The sequence below is a fragment of the Cyanistes caeruleus genome, chromosome 2 (genome assembly GCF_971803275.1).
Source record: "Cyanistes caeruleus chromosome 2, bCyaCae1.hap1.1, whole genome shotgun sequence".
Classification (NCBI taxonomy): domain Eukaryota; kingdom Metazoa; phylum Chordata; class Aves; order Passeriformes; family Paridae; genus Cyanistes; species Cyanistes caeruleus.
In genome coordinates, this window is record NC_141702.1 from 61,350,588 (window position 1) to 61,368,232 (window position 17,645).

Below are 17,645 nucleotides of genomic sequence, written 5' to 3' on the forward strand. Positions count from 1 at the left end.
TTCCTTTTCTGCTGGGTGTGTGGGGAATCAAAAAGACATCTTTTTCCTTTGGGGTGTTCTAGTGACAGTTAATCCCTGAGGTCCAGTCTTTATTATTACTGTTTTTGATAGAATGGGAGAAAACTAGTTTCCCTTAATTGTGGTGGCTACTCATAAAGATGGTGTTGAGCAGTTTTAATCTATTCTATGCTTTAAGATCAACACCTTCCTTCCTCCCCCCCACAAAATTTAGGCTTTTGCTAATAACCTTAGAAGTTGTGAGAATGCCTTCCTTTGAGAATTCCAGTGTTTTCAAGTTTTGAGTCTGCAAGAGTGAATGTATTAGAATGTATATAAAACAACATTTTTTTTGTGTGGGTGTGTTCTGTTTTTTTTTTCTCGTAGGCACTCGGCCACTCATTCTCCACAGAAATCTCACCAGTGTGGCTACTGTGAAAAGACCTTTCACAGGAAGGACCATCTAAAGAATCACCTTCAAACTCATGACCCCAACAAGATGGCCTTCAAGTGTGAAGAGTGTGGCAAGAAGTACAACACCAAGCTAGGCTATAAGAGACACTTGGCTCTTCATGCTGCCACCAGCGGGGACCTCACCTGTAGGGTGTGTGCCCAAGAGTTTGGTGGTACTGAGGTTCTGTTGGAACACCTCAAAAGTCATGCAGGGAAACCAGCTGGCAACATGAAGGAAAAGAAACATAAGTGTGACCACTGTGAGCGTCACTTCTATACCCGTAAAGATGTGCGACGTCACATGGTGGTTCACACAGGCTGCAAAGACTTCCTGTGCCAGTTCTGTGCCCAAAGATTTGGGCGGAAGGACCACCTGACGCGCCACACTAGGAAGACTCATCCACAAGAACTGCTGAAGAGCAGGTTGCAGAATGGTGACTCAGTGGGTCTCCTTGACCAGGTCTTTTCATATAGACTGAAGGAAGACACCAGCATGCTGTCCCCTCTTCCTGAAAGGGTCCCTGTGCCGAATGGGATTGTGAACAGTTCAGAAACGGAGGAATACAACTGTTCACATCTTCATTCCCAGCCAAGCTTACAAACTGCTCTTCCTCCTGAGTCTTCTCCTCACTTGCAAAGGATGGGCTGTGCAGACAGCCTCCAAGCTGTCCCTCCCACACCATGTTCAGCAGCCGTCCCTATCAACCTGAACCTTCATCAGCCTAACAAATATGACCTTAGTTCTACCTCATTTGCCGCTGGATCCCTCAAGAATCTACCGATAAAAGTGGATGTTAAAGGTTACAACGTGCACCTTCTCGAGGACCTGCCCTTACCAGAACCTCAGTCTCTCCACAAAATCAATATGGAAGAAGCTTCCTCAGGGCCTGTAGGGGATACTAACAAGTACCCAGTGCACAAAGAGACAGAGACAGCAGCTGAAACTGCAAGCCTGCCATTCATGGATCTCACTCATGTGATGGGTTTCTGGCAGCTCCCACCAGGTGACAATCAGAACACTATTGGGGACATCACAACGGCATTTGGCTCAGAGGACCCATCACACAGGCTGAATGGCCTTGGCCAACAGCAAGGTCTTCAGCTAGCAACTGGTGGGATGGCCATAAGCCAGCTGCATCATCTTCCTCGCTCCTTTCCATCCACTACAAATTCTGTAACATTGCCTCACTTTCACCATGCCTTCAAGTAATCATCACCCTGTGTGGGCTTTTCCCCCTTTTTTTTAAAAAGACTTTGCTTCTTACTTAAATCTGTTAGGACCGGGGTGGTTTTGTTTTTGTTTTGTTTTTAAGAAAAACTGCCCCAGATTTTTTCAAATCATGTTATGAACATGGTAGTTAAATTCAAGATGTTAATAAACAAGAAGCTCTATTTTTCATACTATTAGTTTTTTAGCATATGACAACAGCAGAACTAACATATTTCCCTCAGCTCCCTCTATATTTTTGTTTCTTTTCATGCAAACAACTGAATAACTATCCTCAATGACAGCAAAGTATCATAACAGGCACAATAAAACAATGGCTGCTGCAGTAGGAGAAATACAGTTAGAGTGAATGGGAAGAGGGGGGAGATCACAAAGAAATCTATTTAATGAGCCATAAATCACAGCAGATTTGTACACATGGCAAATGTAACAAATGATTTATCAGCATCAGATAGATTTCTGTTATGCACTTAATTAATGAACTTTATTAATCTTTAGTTTAAATCACAGTCATTCCAAGAGTAAATATTACGTCCTTGTTTCACGTTCTTCAGTGGAGATCATCACTATTACGATTATGTTAAACTAGATTTTGTTTTCTGGCAGGCAGTTCAGCTGTGTGCCTCTGCTGCCTTTTTCCTAGGGCTGGAAATACCATTTCTGAACAACTGTGTAAGAGCTGCTGTCTTGGAAACATGCAGTTCTCAGAATGGGAAGTGAATTGTCTCAAGTTAGAGCAAAACATTAATTTTCATTTAGAGCTGGATCTGTCAAGATATCAGACACCTCTCTCTCTCTCTTTCTCTCTCTAGTAAAGCACTTGAGCATTTGCTTAAATTTAAGCTTATGATATCCTGTCAACAGCTTGATTAATTTAACACTTAATAAAAAATCATTCATCCTACCTAAGGGGCCTTTATTCACCTTTTGTTGATAAAAATGACCATTGTTTAGTCTGGGAAATGATTAATAATTGTAACCATCTGAAAATATGGGCTTTCACTGAAATCCAGCCCTGGCCCAAGTGGGACCCCTGTGGAGCCAGGGGCAGATCCATGCACAGAGGGGCTGTGGTGGTGAGCTATTGCTAAAGGGCATGGAATGATTCACACGGACATGTCTCAAGGGTATGACAGGAAAAGAAGTAGCTTTATTTTCTGACTCCAGTATTTATAGATTCTTGACAATGACCAGGGATTGGATAATTAAGTTACCACCTTCCCAGTCACACTGGTCATGCGAAGTGTCCATCAAATATGTTTCTTAGAAGGAATGTGTAAACACTTATGTTTATAGTTACTTTCCTGGGAAAGTAACTAAAACTATGAAAAACAAGATCAGAAGGCTTAGTTTTCAGGGCAACAGTGAGTTGACATTGAGCCCTGTGCAAAACCAGTTCTGAACCTGCCTTACAAGTGCCAGCTGAAATTAGCAGGTGTGATGATGGTTGGGGCTGTTTTACTCATGGGATTTCTGCTCAGAAACATTGGGGCTGCTGCAGTTGGACTCCAGCCTTTCTTTCTTGCAGACTAGAGCCATGGGGACTTCTGTTTGTCAGTGAAAAGTTCCTGTGGACAGTGTGTTGGTGTGACAGTCCTATCACCTGATGCATGAACAAGCAGAAATTGTAAAAATCACATGTTCCAGTAGATGACATTATTAAACAAAGAAACAAACTCTTCACAATTTACTTTGTTGCCTAACCAATAGTTACAAAAAAAATAATCATGGTTTTAGTGGATGGCTCAGTTATTAATGGATTCTGTTTCATCTAAAACAGACACAGAATTTCTGAATCTGAGTAAATTATCAAACCCCAAGAACTACTCTTCTATTAAATCCAAAGAGACTTGATAGTACCCAATGGTCATTACTAATATAACATGGAGCAAGCATATTCTCTTCTCCCTCATTAATCACGGGAATATTTCTGGAGAGCTTCAAATAAAAAATAATTTTTATGTGATTGCTGTTTTGCTGTTACTGAGCAATGGATCATTGTAGCTGTACAATGTCACTGAATATTCTTACAAGCTGATCGGTACTTGGATCAAGGACTGTCTTATTGCCTTTCATGAGAGAATATGTTCTGCAGATGCAGTGCTGAGGGTTTTTTTTAAAATTTATTTTTATGAAAATGTTTGGCATAAGACAAACCAAAAGGAATTTTAAGGTCATTCCGGTAATGACAACAGCAGGAGGAGAACAGGTACTGCACAGTCATGTCCAGTGAGTAGTTATTTAAATTATGAGTTCCAGAATAGGGAACAGGCTGCAAAGAGTCTTATATGCATGTTCTACAGCTAGGCTTGTATTTTCATCTGGACTTGGAAAGGTGTGTGTGTGTGTGTGTGTATATTCATTTAACTGTATTTTTTCCCTGTTTGTGCAAATTGTATTTACTTGGCTTCAAGCAAGCTTATGTACTTGTAAAAAAACCCAAATAACTAAACAACAACAAAAAATTCTTTGCTACAAAAAAAAATTATAGCACTGCCTGATCATACACATTTTGTTATTTTGGTTTGTGTTTTTATAAGAGGTGTCAGTAATTAGTGAAAAACTTGTCCTTGAATTTAAATGTGGTGTTAAGAAGCAAACATTATGCAGACACTGAGCACATTCTTTCATCTGCTCTTTCAGCCCCCGGGGCAGGGTACCTGAGCTCAGGCTGCCAAGAGAGGTGCTGCTGCCTGATCTCAGCCTCTTCCAAAATATGGAAAGATGATAAGCATTTCTTACCAATGCACATGTAGCTACAGGTTAAAGACAGTTTCATTCAAATAAAAAGGAAGTAATGACTTTTGATCCATTTTTAAATACTTTAAAAGAACACAGTGGTGCTGTCTGCAAGTAAAGCACAGAAGCAAACCTTAAATGTGCAATGCTGCTTAAACCCATCAGGCCATTCAATTCTCTTTTTCCAGATTCTTGATATCATAAATGTAGCAGAAGCTGATGATGTCCCATGACAAAGAAAGGCATTATTATTTCAAAAAGTTATGTTGTCAAATACAGTTGTTTAAAAATTCTTGCAACTCGAGAGACATGAGATACTCCCAAGTCATCCAATACTGTAAGTGGGACTGGACATTCTGAACGTGTTTGTTAGGGAGACCTCTGTGAGCATTTCTCAGAGGCCATCAGTAGCTGAGGCTCAAGCTGCAGGACATCTCTCTGGTGGCACTGCCTTTGGCTGCTGCAGGGCTCTGACAGCACCAGTGTGGGGAGAGGCAGCCCCACATCCACTGGGGGTACGGTGGAGGAAGGCAGTAGCCCAAGCACTGACCAGTCCTCCCTCTTTGGCACAGCCCATTCCTCCTCCAAATGTGAGAAGCGGATCTAAGGGCAGAGAACTGCCATGGAGAAGGTAGGATAGGCCATGGCACAGCGGCTAAGAGGTGGGACAGAAAGATCTGTGTGATCTTAGGATATTTTAACTCACATTCAAGTAGAGATAAAAATACTCTTTTATCTGAACTCTGCTTGAAAACCTGTAGAAGCAGAGCAGTATGTGGTGAATAAACAACAGAATCACTATAATCAAATCATACTGTAAAAGAACAAAATGTAGTAAACAATTCTCATAAAAATTATTATTTTCATGAAAGAATAAAAAATACCTGAAATAATATCAAGAAGCTAAATTTCTACTACAAAGAACAAAAGACTGCATCCTCTATGCATCCTTGTAAAACACAAGTAGATGTATTGCTGAGTTCCCATCTATCAGAAACCAAGCTCATTTCTTTTTCCTTCAATTTGTTTACCAACTTTTCCTGTTGGAACTTTCTATTTCCTTAGTCAATGGGTTGCTGTTACTTTCAGAGAATTTTTCATAGCCAGTCTGAACTGGGGTGGTACATTCCGTATATTCATGATTGGTTCATTTCTAGTGGAATTTTAAAATGCTTTTCCTCAATACACCACTCCTGCCCTTATATATTTTGGTAAGATACTAGAAACTAAGCTGTGAAATCCTACATTTCTGTACACAGACAGAAAATAATGCATAACAACAAGTACAGTAAAATTTGCTCTAAATTTGAGGATTCATTTATTTGGTTAAGGAAAGCGACTGTGATAACATTGCACAGTACAGTTTGGAATGAGTTTAGGGTGTTTTCCCTCTTCTTCCTGGACTGAAAGAAAGGCTAAGCAGCACTGTTCTAATATAGTGGCACTACTGTTGTGCCTGCTTTTTCTAGCTCTAGGAGTTACAGTTGCTTCAGTGTTATCCTTTCTGTATCCATCTAATCACTATTATATAGAGTCTAAGTAGTTTAATTAAACTCTTTAAAATATGGTATTTATTACTGCTGTGTCCAGCTACTTTTTATCTTCATTTACTTAATAAGCATTTAATAGGTAAGAAAATTCTTTATGGATTTTAATTGAAAGCCTTAATGAAAATTACTGGGTTAAAAAGCCCCTGTTTGTTGCATCGCTGAAAGTTTATGCAAGGTGATCCAAGGCTGAGAATGGATCAAGTGACCAAAAATATAAGAAGGAATGTACCTCCACAACATTTCTGTCTTGGTGAACAATTTTTAAAAGCAATTAAAGTGTTTAATGCAAGAATGAGATTTGTTTTTAGTCTGAACTCAAAGTGCTTTGAAGAGATGCACGGCATACATGGCCATTTATCATGTATCAATCACTATCATTTATTGTTTACTGGAAGAGTCTATTAAATATTCACATGAACTTCCACAATGTTCACTTGTCTTGTTCAATATATCAAAGCATTAGGGGAAAGAAAAGGAAAATCACATGGTACTGGATCTTCCTACATTTTGTTAAAACCATTGAATGAACTGCTGGTAATGTCCACCCCTCTAGGCAATCATTTAATTGAATCTTGGCAACAGATACAAATAATCTCACAGCTTTAAAAAGGATAGCATAATAAGATTTGTAGCCTGGAGAGAAAAACCCTGACCAAACCTGAGCCAGTGAATTGCAGCTTGCTTATTTTATTGGTAGCTGTAACATTCCGGGGGGAAGTGGTGCTGAAAAATTGTGTTGCTTAAGATCCTCCATAACGTGTCAGAAGGAAGCCTTAACACGTCCTTGTCAACCAGTCACTCTTTTTTTCTGTTGTCCGCTTGTGGTCTAAAAGCAGCAACAAGACATAGACTTGTTATTTCTTATTATAGAAAGAGCTTTTATGATTTACTCTGTTTTCTCTAAGAAGATTAAATCTGTGTTCGTGGGGAGGTGATGGAGCAGCTCATCCTGGAAATTACAGGCACATTTAAGGATGAGACCATTTATTTGCACCACTCAAAACCAGGTTCTCACATCTGCTTTCTCAGCTAAAAATGCTCTTGAGTAACACTGAAACTGATTTCTCACGTGCCCAAAAGTGCTCTGTAAAGCACCTGGCCAAGCTCAAGTTTTCCAGAAAATGCTGCAGCACGTGCAAGTTCACCTAGACACCTAGACCAGTCTTTTTCACGTTTCCACTGTCCTCTATTTTAGATGGGAGTGTGGATGTCTGTGCTGGGGGCAATGGCTGTCCCAAGCCTCTGCAAACTGGCTGCAACTACAACCCCAGTGATACCTGGAATTGCCAGCATCCCTAGGGAAAGGAGGTGTCAAGACTGCTGAAGCCCCAGGTTTCCAAATTCAGTGGCTAAACCTTGAGAATGGCAATGGTATCAAAAAATCCCTGTTGGTGTGATAACCACAGGAATTACTATGCTGCTAACATAGTCCCAGGTAATGCAGATGACACCACTGGGTACTGACAGCAGTTTTCCTCTAGCTGGCAAAGGCAAGGAGGTGGGTAGAGCTGATAATGGCACTATGGACTGGACACTCCTATGCCCACTGCAGTCTTCCCCACAGCTGAAGGATTCAGCCACTGATCGGCAGCAACCAAGGACAGTAGAACTGCACACAGAAGAACTGCACACAGAAGAACTGCACACAAGAACCCTGCAACAACTTTGACTGTGAGTTTCTGCAACTGACTGTTTTGTGCACATTCCTTTTCATCCTATGCTCCTAGAGATGGAGTTTCTGCTTGCTCTCACAGGCTTCTGTCCCAGGCTCAAAATACCTTGCCAGCTACAGGGAATCATTCTTGGCCACATTTCCTGCTAAGAACTTGTGTTCTGCAGCTGTTTACATTTCAGAGGGGTGCAAGATGCTGACCAATCTGAGCCATCCTCTTGAGCACCACAACCACCTTAAACAGGGGCTGGAAGGGTTTCTTGCTGCTCTGACATGAATTGGCAAATCCAGAAATGGGAACCCCTGTGACTGCATGGTCTGAGGAGCAGGAGCACCAAACATCATGGTCTGGGAAATGAAACATTGAGAAGAAGGAAGAACCTTCCCACTGTCATCCTGACATAGCTGTTACTGAAATGAATGCTGGCACCTCCCACACTTGGACAATGGAATCACATTGTAAGTGCACAAGATCTGCTGGAGGGGTTTGCACTGTTGAGTAGGAAATCCTCTCAAGATGTCTGTTACAGCAGAGCACAGTCGCTGCTTACTTGGGATGGGGCTGTTCCAAATCAATGAACATTCAACACCAAAACTGGTATTCTCTGCAGCCTACACTGAGGCCCTGAGGAGCTCTGCAACAGGTTTCGGTGAAATTGATTGCTTCACTTAATACAAAGGAGAATATACTGCAAACATGGCAACATGATATTCTACATAACAAAAGCAAACATTTTTTTTTACATTATAATATTGAAATAAAAAATAATAGTAATTTCTTACCCAAACTTTCCTGGAGAATTTTTCACAGCAGACATTGACACAGATTTTCCTGTTTTCTTCATTATATCTGAAGAAGTCTCTGCAGATCATTATTTTTGAAATTTACTTGCCATAAAACATGATAATCTACATAAATTCTCAAACCTCAGAAATGTAGGGATCAAAGATACTGATACAAGGAGTAGTATGTATTATCATCCACAGGTTATATTACAAATAACTTTTAAAATAACTTAAAATCTTCTAAACATAGATTGATACCATCTATGATTACCAGTAGCAATGGGTCTTAGAAAACATATTATGTGGTATCCTGCTTAGAGGGAACTATTTTAGGGAGGTGGTGATGTTAATTTTAAGGCTGAATCAACAAGGGCATTTGGAACAAACAGCACACACAGCTTTGTACCTCATCTAAATGGACTTAAGGTAAAAAGGATGGAGTAATTCTCAAAATTGAAAATTAAAGGTTATGGACTTCTTTATGGGCAAAAAGAACCTCAAAACCAGACTGTATATTTTAGGTCTATGTAAATAGTTCTGTTTGAGGACCTCTGACTGAAAAGGCATTTGGGTCCCTCCTGGAGACCCAAATTAAAACCTCTGTGCATACAATCCACACAATGGATCAATTTAATGACCAGGAAAGCCATTCACTATCAACAACATCCACCTGGAAATTTTTGTCCTTTCTCATTTATAGCAAGTGTGTGGAAATGAGTTTAGGATTTAATGTCAGGACTTGCAAAGAAAAAAAGCCCAGCAAAAAAAGTAAAACTTTAAAATTCTACATTATTCTATCAGAAAACTGGTTTCTGAAGCCTACCATCTGCTTTAAGAATGCCTCCCCCACCTCAAATACCTTAGAGTTATAAGAAAAACATAAATGCGACTAAATTAACTCTTTGCCTGGCTTACGTTTGTCTTTTTGTCCTCTCTCCAGAAGTGCTGACACAGAAAGTGTTAATGTTGGAGTCCTTTTCTCAGTCAGTGTTTGCTTGTCCTAGTAAAAAAAGATGCACAATCATCACACAACTCTAGCAAGGAGCTTGTAGACCCTAGTGAAAACTCTCCAAATTTCTTTTGAAGCAGTGCTAGGAAGGAACAGGCCTTGTGAGAGGTCCACCCTCTCACATTTGCAAGCCATTTTTCCTGCCCCAAATAGGTAAAAAAGAGTAATAGAATTTTTCAACATCTTAAAAAAATAAAACTAAAACAAAATCCCCCCAAACCAGCAGTACTCTCCTAAAGGAACTGTTTATTTTCTTTTCTATAACAGAACAGGATCTCACTTCAAAACACTGATGATTAACTCTACTTTTCTGATTCCCCCAAGAGGTTCTGCCCTTTGGCCTTGTGTCTAGTGACCAGGGAATAGCAAACCTTCCAAGAGCAGGGAGCCCTAAATGACAGGAAGAGCTTTTTCAATGTACTGCAAAAGCTGCCAGGTTTCTGATTCTCTACAGCTGTTACCCTGGAATATAACTGCAGAAGGGTCTGAAGAAGTTGTTGTCCCAAGTTTTTTGTACTGTCATATTCTGTCACTTTTTTAATCAGAAAAAGGACTCCAGTTATGGGCAGCTCCTAGATGATATTCAGTATGTGTCTTGCTATAAGAGTTTATCAACTTCCCTGGAATTTCAGGTCTTATATTAATATAGGTCCTTAATTACCACAAACTACAGTTCAGCAAATCTGCTTCCAGGACAAGACAAGTGTGACTGTGTTTTTGCTTACCAAAGCCTTTCTGGTGGAGTTTGCAGCATGACAGCCAGCTTTTTCTTCACAAAACTCCATGTCCCTCTGCTGTGTAAAGCTTTGAGAGCAGCATGAACGTTCAACTGACAGTAAGAAAGAACAGCTTGTGTCAGTTTATACACTACAGGAGAAGAATTCCCCTGCTTTACTGGAGCACTCAAGATGCAGTTCAGCACCTGGCCCCACCAGCAGGTGAATTTCCATCAGCTTCCACAGTACAAACTTAGTAGAACTACAAAACCTTCCTCTAGAAAAACACTTGGGACACTAAAATGCATGCTGCTTATGGTATTAACCCAGCAAACAGCAATTGCTTTTCAGGAATAAATCCTGGGGATTAATAAAAGCAGATTTTATTATCTTTGTCCTAGTCCTATGCATTCCCAGACTCACAATTAACTAGTCTGAGCAGAGCAGCATGAACTGTGTCGATATTCATGTGCTTCTGTGTCGAGAAGCACATGAATATCCAGGCCTCTGGCTGCAGGGAGTGTCTGAGTCTGGTGTTAAGTGCTGGAGGATAGTGGGGAAAGACACCTGCATGCACTGTGAACAGCTGGATGATCTGCTCAGCCTGGTGGCAGAGCTTAAAGAGGAGGTGGGGAGGCTGGGAAGTATCAGAGAGTGCAAAAGAGAATTAGACTCGAAGGATCACACCCTTACATCCCTGAGAGAAATGCAGTGGATGGAAGATCAGCAAGAGTCTGAGGAGCTCAGCTTCTCTTGCCATCAAGCTGAAGAAGAGACATAAAAGCAGGGAAATGGAAGCAGATCCCTGCTCAGGGAGGCAGAAGAATCCCCTGCTGGCTTCCCTTGCCTTCCCAGGGTTTCTTACAGAATAGGTGTGAAGCCTTGGATCTTGAGGGTCAGGCAGATGACAGTGGAGAAGAAGCTCTGTCTGGGGGGTGCCCCAGATCAATGCAGTCAACCAGATGGATAACAACCACAGGCAATGGTTGTGGGAGTGTCCTGTATGTCAACCAGACCCATAGCACAGGGAAATCTGCTCCTTGCTGGAGCCTGGGTAAGGGAAATTACCAGGAGACTCCCTGGACTAAATTCAGCACACTGATTACCACACCCTAGTGATTGTCTAGGTGGGCAGCAACAAGGACATTTGGTCATAGGTCAGAATCAATGAACTCAAGAGTTTTTTTCAAACCTAACTGATTCTGTGATTCAGCAAAACACTGCTGGAGCAGCTGTGCCCCATCAGCTGAGGCACATCCAAGAGCCAGCTTTCTGGCTGTGAAGCAGCACTGTGAAGAACATGCACTGGTGCTCTCTGAAATCTTTTTTGACAGCATTACTGTCCTGATTCTGCTAAAAGCTCTTCAGCAACTGTTATGGCAGGTACAATCCAACTCATTTCAATGAACAATCAGTGTTCAGGATCCAGGCACATTCAGCCATCACACTGCCCTTGATGTTCTCAGACCCCTCCTCCTTGTCCAGTGCCTTTTAGTCCAGCCCAAGTGTCTTTATCTTAATACTAAAGATACAGCATGTTTACAAATGATGTCTCTCAGTAACAATATAGAAAAGATAGCTCAAACAACCACCCAAAGCCTTCTCCTGACCAGTAGCGTGGGCAAAACAGTTCAGAACATAGGGGAGGGGGGGATGAGACAGGGCAGATATCTGGCTTCAGTAGGTGTTCAGCAGGGACACCTGGAACTTCAGGGGAGAGTGGGGAGTTCTGGGCTCTATTTGGAGGAGGACAAGACAAAAATGAAATCTTTCTTTCCTTCCCACAATCCATGTACTTTTTCACATACTAGACCACTCAGCAATTTGTCCTTCCTAAAAAGCAATTCTCCAGTTCCCTTCTCCACAACTACCGCTGCTCTTGCAAACCTGGATTCCTCCAGGAGGGAGAAGGAAAGGAAGGGTCTGCTCTTAGAGTTGGTAAAGTATGACCAGAAATAACAGAGTCATTAAAGAGCTGAGCAGTGGAAATTCAGAGAGAAGCTTGACCCCAATCAAGGAAGGAAGATGTGTCCTGCTGCTTTATATTGCATTGCTGTCATCTAGGAGAGGAGAGAGGCTAGAATCATGGCAGCTGCTCTTGCTATCAGTCAGGAATTCCTGCTCTGGAAGTGAGCCCAAAGAGCCCCTCTTCTGCTCTCTGCCTTCCTGACCACAGGCAGGACTCCACTGAGACCCTTTTCAAGATTGCTCCCACATTTTATAAATCACACTATCATGAGATATTATCTTTGTGTGCTTCTTTTTGGATCTGGAACTTTTAACCCAGGGACTGCAACTTCTGTGCAGAGGCTGAAGCTGGTATTAAGTAGTAAACCAGACCTGTCCTTTTCTAAATGCCTTTCCCTGTCTGCAAAGCTGGGTGGAGAAGTGGACGATACAAAAGCCACCCCGTGGGAGCGGGGAAGCCTGTGTACACTACTTGTTTTGTGTGGAGAGAGGATGTATTTCACCCTCTATTATAGGATAGTACAGCTATCCTGACTCTCCTCCTGAAGTTTTAATATCAGACCCCAGACTTGCTGCCTTTAAGTTTAAAATGTATGGTTAGTTTTCTCTGCCTCCCCACTGCCTCTGTTTGCATTCCTACTCAATTCAAGCCAAAAAATAGAGCTGAAAATTAGAGCCTATGCAGGGAATTAAATGTTCACATTCTGTTGTGCCAGGGATGCAAAACAATCCCATCTGTGGTTAATAAGATGTCACTGCCTTATCAAAGATCAGTACAAGAACTGCAGTAAGAAAACAGACTACAAACATGGATTGGTGCTTGGTGGGGGAGAAGGTGGCCCTCTTTCACAGCTTTTGTGACCTGCTTGGCTGATTGAATAGTATTAAGAAAATACTCAGAATGCTGCTTCCAGCTAGATTTCTTCCCTGACTGTTTCTGTAGTGGCAATAGGAGAAGACATAAACTACACTTCCCTCTTGCAAAGGATAGAAGTATCTTAGAGCAAGGGCTCTTTTTTTTTTTTTCAGAGGGAAAAAGAAAACATTAAAAACAAAATAAATTTACTGTTTTTGAGAGGCACATGGAACCAAGAGCACTTAGGAAGGATTAGAAAAGACACCATGACCAACATCTTCCATTCTCTTTTTACTTTAAACCTTTGTCATATTCTTTTTACTTTAAACCTTTGTGTACTTCTATCTCTTTCCACTGATTTTAAATGACATTTTACAACAGCAGTAGACTAAATCAATAGCAAATTGGCATCTCTGGGTAAAATAATATCCAGCATGACCATATGTATTCACCTTCTCCCCAGCAAAATTACTTGATCCAGCAAGTGCTTAAGCATCTTTTCCTCCATCTCTGTAAAAAAGTTCAGCTCACATACATTTTTAAGCCCTTCAGTAAAATGGCAGTGAATCTCTGCAACTTCATCTGTGAAAGGGCAGCTCTCAGGTTCAACCTTGGGCATGCATTCATGCATCAACTATCTTGAATCATGCTCTCAGGTTTAGGTGAAGAGAAATCTATTAGAGATTCACATTGTCTTTAAAATAGATATTTGAATATTCACTCGAAGAGCAGAGACACGTGCCACGGGCAGGCATGACATCTACTGATTTGGCTTCTCAACAGAGAAATATTCCCAAACACTAGCAGCACAGGGAGGGGGAGGAAAGAATTTGGCACCCAGTCAAGCACACATGTGAGACTCATCTACAACATCCAGGCTTTGTCCTTGGAGGAAACAATAGTGTTACTGGATGAAAGACTTCATATGGAGATAACACACGCATACTTCAGTTTTAACTATACATTTTGCAGGGGCTGCTTCTTCACAGTGGTTATTTCTCTTTCTATACCACTAGAGTGGTATAGTCTCTGTTTCAAGATGCTGAAGGGCTTGCACTTCCTGTTGAAGGTTTTCTTGGAATACTGATCAGCCGGGATGTAAGGAAAAACCATTGTTTATGGGTTGGAGCGATGCTTTGTTAATGATGCTTTCTTACACAGGCTTTAAAATTACTTATACTCAGGAGCAGGATGCTGCAGCAGTATTTATTTTGGCTTCAGTTTAACTCCTGAAGGACTTCATAAAAACTTTAAAAAGCTGTCCAAGTACAGCAGTGGTTCAACACAAGTAAGAAATAGAAGCCATTTCCAGTTTGTTCTGCTCAGGGATGGGCTGGAGAGCATTCCAAATAATGACATGCAGAGAAGAACAGATTTGGTCTGTGAACAGGAGCTGTCCATTAGACTTCCCCACACACACACCTGGTTATCCTTCTTTCCTAGCTAACAGGGAGAACAGTCTGATCCTGTTTAAGAGGTCAGTATTGTCACTGCTATCTCCTTGAGTTTAGATGTGTTCCACAGGGGGGTCTCCCCTGATGAACAGCAGTGCTGTCCATCCCACCAACACCACTGAAAGAGTCACAACCCCTGAATGGGAGCAGCTGCTTACCAGCACCTGTAACCTGACAACACAGAAGGAAAATTATGGATAACTCTGGCAGCTGGAAGCACAGGGAAATTTTAGGTAGATATGATATCCAGTGCCAAAGCTGTGGAAGAGCCATGCCTCACAATAAAAGAGTTCGTAAGATTCAGAAGTGTCTCAGATTTTAGCATCACTCTGACTCTTCTGCAACAGGATGGGTAATGTTCTTTGTGAGGGAACGGCATGGAAGCAAGGACCAAACTAAAGCCTCTTTCCTGCACTGTGAATCTAATGAGTTCATCCACAGCTGGTAGATTAAAGACCCCGTTCTCATCTTATTTTGCTTACTTCCCGTTTCTAATTCTCAGTTATTTTCTTGATCTTCTAATTAATTTCTCTATGCTGTCCACTCTCGTTCCATAGGAATTAAGCAGATGCTCAAGCAAGCCTTTTTGGTTACAGCTCAGATGAACTAAAACACACCTCATGCTACTAAAACAGACTTTTCTAAAGCCTCATTTCCCTTTAAACCTTCTTCTCATATGATTCAGGTCCTTACTGTCTGCTTCTAGACATTTTTAACAGCAAACCTGAGAGGAACACTCCTCTGCAGTACCAGAAGAGCAGCAGATACCCATGCCTTGCTCACTGAGGAGCAAACCAGTCCTGCATCATTAGGGCACAGAGAGCCATCACAGGACTTGGATCTCACACTAATCACAGTGACACAAAACTCCTCATCTCTCGTAACACAGACTCTCTTTACAAACTTTACTCTCTCTTTACAAACTATTTTGCTAGATAAAAATATTATGCACTTCATGTATCTTGAGATACCAAACATGGCACTACTAAAGCAAAGTAATCCAACCATTGTCTTGGTTCTTGCAGTCACCCCTGTTCCAGTGTACTTTTTGTTTTTTCCTTGCCAAATCAGTTTTTAGCAAAGTTGCAGGGCTGATCTGATCTACCACAAAGACACAGGATCAGTACCACAAACTGAGGAGCAGAGGGATATGTGCAGAGCCCCACCCCTTGCAGAAAAACCCTGCATTTGGGTTGTGCCAGGAAAACGCAGCCACGCATTCAGTTTTATAATTCAGGGATCAGGGAGGTCAAGGGGAATCTTTTCATTCACTTGAGCAGGCTTTGGAACAGAGCCTGGTGCCCACATTATGCTGTCAAAGGGACTACTTTTCAGATGGTTTATTAGTCTATTTTTTTCCAAGAAGACTGAAATAACAAATTCAGCCTAAAACCCTGGAACAAGAAGGCAAACTGCAAGCTAGTAATTTATGCCTCACCAAGAGAGCATACATTATTTTAAATTCAATGTATAGTAAATATGGTTTTGGACAGGCAGGTAAATTAAGACAGTGCAAGACTGAAGACGAATTCACTGTGTGTCTGTGCATGATAAATTCTCTAATCAAGTTCACTAATGAAAGCAGTTACTAGATAATTTGCTGTTTTAAACTTGCTCAATCCACTCCTCTACCAGCAGTCATGTCCTCCTTCCCCAGTGTTCATTACCCATTTCAGCTAAATGCATTGAAATTCCCATTAAAAAGGAGGGCGTTTTACCACAAAATATGCCAAGTGTTTTCCACAGGTTGTAGAAGGAGCCAGACCTTGACTTCAGGCAGCTGTGCAAAATGCAAAGCATGCAAGAGTCTTGGTTACACAGCACAGGATGTCAGGACTGCAGCAGAGTCGGCACTTGGACAGGGCTCTTGCTGGAACAGTACTTCATTGTCAGAAAGGGACATCTCCATAGAATTACAGAATATCCTGAACTGGAAAGGACCCAAGGGTTATCAAATCCAACTCTCCTGTTGCATACCAGGGTTCCCTTTTGCAGAGCTCCCTCCTGATTGATCCTGTTCTGACAAGGCTCTCCTTTGCTGTGACAGGCAGCGTTCTGTTTTCCACATGACTGCTTAGGTATGTGCTTTCACAGTGACATCACAGTTGGCTGAAGAGATGGTGGAACAACAGTTAAGTTCATCACTGCCTAAACTCAGGGTAGGTGACCTGCACCCACCCACATGTATGGTTTGGATGCCAGCAGGAGCTAGTGATACCCAGTAATGGATTAGGTAGAAAGTATCATGCAAAGAATGGCATGATCTTCATTATTAAGGTGGAAAGCTTCCATGATATGCTAAACAGCATTCCAAGATCATCTTACTTTGCAGATGTTAAATTTGTTGAGATTTGCATTTAAATTACCTTTAAAAAAAAAAAAATAGTCATTACATTTATATGGAAATAGTTTCAGGCCCTTCTAACTCCAAACACAATCACACTCTGAGAGCAGAGACATGACTTCTATTAAACAAAAACAGCCTCTAGGAAAACTTCAGGAAAAAGAGAGTCCTTTTCATTTGACTTGTAACTTACAGAGGTACTTCATTAAATTAACTTCTGTAATGACTTCTCATGTAAGTGTTCTTTACCTGCTCTTCCTATAACAAAAGAAATCCTTGTCTTGCCAAGCAGATGAATGACTGCTTTTGTTTCTTACTTTTTCCTTGGGATTTTACCACACTCCAAAGCAGTTAAGGTTACTGCAGTGTTTCACTGATTACAAGTGCAGAGGAACAAAGCAATTCTGTAATCTTTTTGACTCCTTTCCTATTGTCTCTGTTTAAATGTCTTTCCTCTTTTGTTTCCAAGCAACAGCTGTGTCTGTCCTTAGTCTGGACTATACTCTTCCAAGTGCCTTCCTCTGCCTCCCCCACGTCTTTATTCTGTTCTCATCCCCTCAAGGGTTTATTGATTTTTTTTCTTTTTTTTTCTTTTTTTTTTTATATTTTAAAGGACTTTAGATATAAGCACAGTATCACTGAATCAGTAATGAAAAATCTAGCAAAGAACATGTGCACTGGCTTTAGTGTAAGATTGTCCTTTTTGGTAAAGCACAAAATCATATTCCACTCCAAAGCACTGAACAGCATCTGTTACTTACTTGTTCCATTGAACTTATTTCCTGGTGTCTGACTCATCTCACCAGAACTGCTGCTCAGATTTCCTTTTCTGTTTTGTTGTCAGGAGTACCGAGTGGTCAGTATTCCAGTTAC

The 17,645-nt window shown here is 41.2% G+C and overlaps 2 protein-coding genes across 13 annotated transcripts in view; one reads left to right on the forward strand and one right to left on the reverse strand.

Moving 5' to 3' along the window:
* Positions 1-4,188, forward strand: part of PLAGL1 (PLAG1 like zinc finger 1) — a 46,425-nt gene extending 42,237 nt beyond the window's left edge. For all 11 annotated transcript variants that reach the window (XM_023923457.2, XM_086868980.1, XM_086868931.1 and 8 more), the window contains one exon: positions 385-4,188. In XM_023923457.2, coding sequence (XP_023779225.2) covers positions 385-1,660 — 1,276 coding nt within the window. In that variant the 3' untranslated portion in view covers positions 1,661-4,188. The remainder of the gene's footprint in view (positions 1-384) is intronic.
* A 2,446-nt stretch (positions 4,189-6,634) lies between these two features.
* Positions 6,635-17,645, reverse strand: LOC147654849 (uncharacterized). 2 transcript variants are annotated; one of them, XM_086869138.1, is made up of 6 exons: positions 17,534-17,604; positions 16,406-16,537; positions 10,160-10,263; positions 9,341-9,425; positions 8,423-8,501; positions 6,635-6,793 (listed from the first exon to the last, which is right to left on the reverse strand). In XM_086869138.1, the coding sequence occupies exons 2-6, from the start codon at positions 16,494-16,496 to the stop codon at positions 6,763-6,765; spliced, it is 390 nt and encodes a 129-aa protein (XP_086725264.1). In that variant the 5' UTR covers positions 16,497-16,537; positions 17,534-17,604; the 3' UTR covers positions 6,635-6,762. The 2 variants fall into 2 exon arrangements, with proteins under 2 accessions (XP_086725264.1, XP_086725275.1); XM_086869149.1 differs by lacking the exon at positions 16,406-16,537 and having other exon boundaries at positions 17,534-17,645.

Coding starts and splice junctions, on each gene's coding strand:
- LOC147654849 (XM_086869138.1), bottom strand. CDS start 16,496: ATGTGGAAAACAGAACGCTGCCTGTCACAGCAAAGGAGAGCCTTGTCA. Junction 10,264..16,405: donor CTCTGCAAAAGGGAACCCTG/GTATGCAACAGG, acceptor TCTTACTGTCAG/TTGAACGTTCATGCTGCTCT. Junction 9,426..10,159: donor ACTCCACCAGAAAGGCTTTG/GTAAGCAAAAAC, acceptor TTTTTTTACTAG/GACAAGCAAACACTGACTGA.